The sequence below is a fragment of the Echinops telfairi genome, unplaced genomic scaffold, assembly GCF_000313985.2.
Source record: "Echinops telfairi isolate 266 unplaced genomic scaffold, ASM31398v2 ScPeMD7_18;HRSCAF=68, whole genome shotgun sequence".
Lineage (NCBI taxonomy): Eukaryota > Metazoa > Chordata > Mammalia > Afrosoricida > Tenrecidae > Echinops > Echinops telfairi.
Window position 1 is genome coordinate 98,261,662 of NW_022103915.1, and position 5,109 is coordinate 98,266,770.

Sequence of the window (5,109 nt, forward strand, 5' to 3'; positions counted from 1 at the left end):
GCGGGACCCGTGAGGACGCGCCTGGGGCCCGGCCGCGGGGGGCTGCAGGGCAGAGACCGGGGTCTGTGTCCGGGTCCGGGTCGGCGCTCGGCCGGGGTCTGCTGGCCGCCACCTGACGCAATCCGCGGAGCCCTTGCTGTATGCGGGCGCTGGGGAAACCACCCTCGGCGTTGCATCAGTCCTGCCAGCTTTGCCACAGGGCTGGGGCCCAACCAATCGGCGGTCGCGCCGGGTCCGGGGCGGGCTGCTCAGCCACCCACTGAGAGGGCGGCGCGGATAACCGAGAAGCAACATTCGATGGTGATTGGCTAAAGAGGCATTTGCCCCGCCCCAATCGCCGCGGCAGCAGGCCGCGGTGGGCGGGGCAGCCGAGCCGGAGGGTTTAAAGGGCTCCTCTGGTGGGGCCGCTCAGCTGGAGGGGCCGAGCGGTGGCAGGACGCGTGTGTGCATCCGTCGGACCGTCAGTGCCCTCGCCGGAGACCAGCCCCGGAGGCCACCCGGGCCGGTCGCTGTGCCCGGCACCATGAAGCAGGAGTCCGTATCGCAGAGCACCCCGCCCGCCTCGCCGCCGCCCTCGCCACCCCCGGAGCTCTCCGCGCACCGCCCCCAGGACGACGGCCACCCCCCAGCGCTGTGGATTTTCGGCTACGGCTCCCTAGTGTGGAGGCCTGACTTCGCCTACAGTGACAGCCGGGTGGGCTTCGTGCGTGGCTACAGCCGCCGCTTCTGGCAAGGAGACACCTTCCACCGGGGCAGCGACAAGATGGTGAGCATCGGGCCGTGCCCGGGGCTGAGGGGGTGGGGGCGAGGGCACCCTGAAGTGCCCATGCTGCACCCGGCACTGATGGGGGAAGGTGTAGCTTCAAGCAGGTGCCCTGTGGAGGCTGGGTTATGGAGCGGTGAGTCACTACTGGAGCCTGTGAGCAGGTGCTCAGTGACTTGCTGATGCGTCGCCCTGAGGACCAGTCTGGGTCACTGCCCTGTGTCTGTCTTATTCTTCCCCTGCACCCTGCAGAAGTGGGTGCCCGGTGGGCCTCCCTGAAGCTTGGGCCTGCAGGCATGGCAAGTTTCGTTTGATGGCAAGAGGTGATTTCTAACTTGTCTTTTTCAAAATGTTTCTTTCCCTAGCCTGGCCGTGTGGTGACCCTCCTTGAAGACCGAGAGGTAAGTGTCTTGAGTCGTTGCTTTGAAGGCAGAAGGGAAGGGGCAGAAGGGAAGGGGCAGTCTTACAAAAGTCTTCCTTCCCCGAATGTTGGTAAAACCCAGATTTTCACTCAATAGGATCAGGGGCACAGCTGTCAGATATCTAACTAGCTTATAATCCATCTGTGCTGCTTTGCCTTGGAAATCCTGCCTTGGACCTAGAATGGTTGGCTTGTCCTTCTGAAGGGGAATGAGGATCAGGCCTTGATAGCACAGTAGTTCTCTGTTGGACTGCTAACTGCAAGGTCAGCAGTTCAAAACCACCAGGCTGTCCTCCCAAGAAAGGTGTAGTTTTCTTTTCCCATAACGAGTTACAGTCTCGGAAGCCCACAGGGGCAGTTCTGCCCTGCCCTGTAGGGTCACTATGAGTCGGCATGGATTTGAGGGCAGAGTCTGTGGGTTTTGGGTGTTGCTCTATGGAGCATCAGCCCCCAACACACCTCCCTGGCAGTGCACGCACTACCTGTGTTGGGGAGGGGGGGCAGTGAGCCTTCAGCATTGGGTGGGGCCAGCAGGGAGCTGTTCTGACTGACCCCAGGTGTCTGTTTCCTCCTAGGGCTGCACTTGGGGCGTGGCATATGAGGTGCAAGGTGACCAGGTGAGCGAGGCTCTGAAGTACCTGAACATCCGGGAGGCAGTGCTTGGCGGCTATGATACCAAGGAGGTCACGTTCTACCCGCAAGACACCCCTGACCAACCCCTCAAGGCGCTGGCTTACGTGGCCACCCCACAAAACCCGGGCTACCTGGGCCCTGCGCCTGAGGAGGCCATTGCCACGCAGATCCTGGCCTGCCGAGGCTCCTCGGGCCACAACCTAGAGTACCTGCTGCGCCTGGCGGACTTCATGCAGCTGTGTGGGCCTCAGGCACAAGATGAGCACCTGGCAGCCATTGTGGACGCTGTGGGCACCATGCTGCCCTGCTTTTGCCCCACCGAGCAGGCTCTGGCACTGGTCTGAGGTGCCCATGTGGACGTCGGGCTTAGGCCCAGGCCCCCTCGGTGGATGCACACAGACATACTTGATACAGCCGGGGGACGCTGGGAGTGGCAGGACAAGGCTGGGGGAGGGGCTTCTCCCTAAGCCCCACCAGCCTCCCACTCTCCTGCTGGACACGGTCGTACTACTTGAAACTTAATTTATTGCACCACGTTGGTGTGTTGGGCAAGGTGGGGGGCCTCCCCTGGATGCTGGGACCCTGCTGAGCAGTGGCCCCACCCAGACACCCCACCCCCTCTGCCCAGTGCTGCTGCTAACCCCATGACACCCAGTCCGGCCCCATCCTAGGGGACCTTCTGCCTATTCAGACCACCCATCCCTCGCCCCTGAAAATACCACCTCCCTAAGAGCCCAGCCCACTGAGTGATGGGCTGCAGGGAGTATGGAGAGGAGGTCCCCAATAACGGAGGCCCCTGCTCACCCCCAGCTCCCAGGCCTTGCTGGAGCTGATGTCCTGGCACAGCTGTTCCGGCTGGGCAGGGCTCTCAGCCTTTGATGTTGTCTTCCTCCCCCTCTGTCTATTGGTCTAGTCCTTGGAATATCAGCACTACAGACCCTGTCTGTCCCTCTCCCCGACCCCCTGGTCTCCTCCATAAACTGATCTCTCACTATCTTCTTGACTGTGGTTCTTTGGGGCTGGGGGAGTGGGGTGAGGGAGACAGTGAAGCTCTGGAAGGTTCTTGGAAGTTGAAAGGGCCCCCTCGTCCCTGGGAGGAAGCAGCTGAGCAGTCAGGGCAGTCACCTGACCACTCCTGTGGGCACCTTCCATGTGAGCACTGCCCAGGCCTGGGACCCTGCAGCCCGACCCCTCCACCCTCGCCCAGTGAGGTTGTCCCCCTGGCTTCCCTGCTGAGGGAACTTGTGGGTCGGGCGGGTGTGACAATTGCTAGTGCCATGCTGACCATGGAGAGCAGGAAGCTGTGGCCTGGAGGACCCGGTGGTCCTTTGCCTCAAGTACCCAAGCATCCACTGTCACCTCCTGTGCCGAGCAGCCAGGCCTCTTGGTCTGGAAAGAGCTGACCCAGGCCGCGAGGCGAGCAATTCTACTGGAAAGAGCTGCCAGGGTGTCCCTGTGTCCCCTTTGCCTGCTGCTGCTCCCTGCCTCGCCCACGGGGTGTTCCAGATCTCAGCCTGGCCCTGAGCCCCTGGCTGGGACAGTCCCTCGGTGGGCTCAGTCTCTGCTCCTGGGCCCCCAGAGTGGGGTGAGCTTGCAGACTCCAGCCACAGGAGAGCCTGGTCCCTGCACGCCACCGTCAGTTAACCTCTGTGCACGGCCGCTGGTGAGTGGAATGTTGAGGCAGTCGGCGTTCTTGCTGGTCTTGTGACTGGGGCCCTGGATTGGTCTGGGTGTCCCTAGCAGGATCACCTCTGACCAAGTTGGGTGACTCTTGTGTCCAGGAAGGGTGCCATGTTTTGATGTTTTGTTATCTTGGCTGGTGATAGACCCTGTGGAGTCTGGCCAGGTTCTGGGAGCCTACTCAGAGCACTCCACAGGGGAAGGAATGGGTGGCAGGATGCCCTGGGCACGATAGCCTCCTGGACTTCCCAGAGAAGGCTGGCAGCTTGGTCGATGCCCAGACTGGAGACCAGACCGGCTGCTTACTAAACGGGTGGGGAGGGCTGCTGGCCTCATTCAGCAGCAGGTGTTGACTCGGGGCCAGGCACTGTTCTAGGCTCTCGAGTCTGGCAGCACCGCCATCGCTGCCTTAGGGAGGCTCAGAGTCTAGATGCTGGTGGTGACAATTCAGCATGTCATGTATCAGGACCTCAGCACAGAGCCTCTTGGACTGAGGCTGAAGGGAAGTCCAGGGTGGGGGAGGGATGATTAGACATGCGGGGTCTCTGAACAGAGGCAGAGAACTGTGTGTGCCTGTGGGGGAGGCAAGTCAGACCAGCTGGGAATGCACATACAGAGGGGATAGGTGGCCCGAGTTCTGCTGGGCCGAAGAGGTGGCATTCTATCAGTTCTGGGCCAGTGGGAGATTCTCCACAGATTTTGAGCATGGAAGTGACATTAAGATGCAGTCCATTAATAGGGCCCTTCTAGCCACAATCTCTATGCATTGTATTAGAACTTTGCACTCTATGCTGGTAGCTAGAATCCCATGCTGGAGGGAATTCTACGTTAGGCTAACAGGCAGGATTAAGGTGGGGCTAAGTCCTGCTCTTAGTAGATGGTCTGAACCAAGTCACAGCCTTTGCTTTGTTTCCTTGGGGGCATGGTTTGAGATCTCTGTCTCAAGTGACAGAGGCTGAGACCAGAGGCACCAGAGGCTGTGACATGGAGACCAGGGGATGGAGCACGGGAGCCAGGTGGAGACCAGAGACTGAGCAAAGAAACCATGAGACAGAACAGCGGGGCAACGCTGAGACCATGGGGCTGTGAGGCCGAGCAGTGGGTCGGCTCCCTGGTCTACGGAGAAAGAGGCCCAGAGACCACGGGACTGAGAGGCTGAGGACCAGAGAGAGACACGTTTCTGGCTGAGGAGAGGTGCTGCTGGGTACCCATGAATTCTGGAACTCAGCATTGAAGAGTGCTGTGGGGGAAGGGTTGGTGTCAGAGCAGCTAAAGAAGGAGTCAGGGGTCAGATGTGCCCCCTTCCTGTCCTATGAGGACATGCTGAAGAGAAGGGAGCCTGGCTGCGGGGTGGGGTAGAGGAGGCTCAAAGGTGAGTTGGGGAGAGGGGAAGGTGGCTTGCGCTGAGCGAAGGTGGGCTTCTGGAATTGGAGCAGAAACTCCCAGATTTGGTGGCTGGTTGGATGAAGGGAGGGAGGGGAATGGCAGAAGTCATAGACCTGGTGGATACCTGTGTTGGTGGGTTCCCTGGTGGCCCCCATATGTGGGATAGGAACATTCAGGGGTGTTTACAAGGGGGTGCTGGCCAGGACAGGAGACCCAGCATGTAGGG

General features: G+C 60.5%; 1 protein-coding gene across 1 annotated transcript; it reads left to right on the plus strand.

Annotated features, from left to right (window-relative positions):
* Positions 1-421: 421 nt before the first annotated feature.
* CHAC1 (ChaC glutathione specific gamma-glutamylcyclotransferase 1) lies at positions 422-2,811 on the plus strand. The gene is made up of 3 exons (XM_004712720.2): positions 422-766; positions 1,129-1,164; positions 1,760-2,811. Exons 1-3 carry the CDS (start codon positions 524-526, stop codon positions 2,159-2,161), a joined length of 681 nt encoding a protein of 226 aa, XP_004712777.1. The 5' UTR covers positions 422-523; the 3' UTR covers positions 2,162-2,811.
* Positions 2,812-5,109: the final 2,298 nt, after the last annotated feature.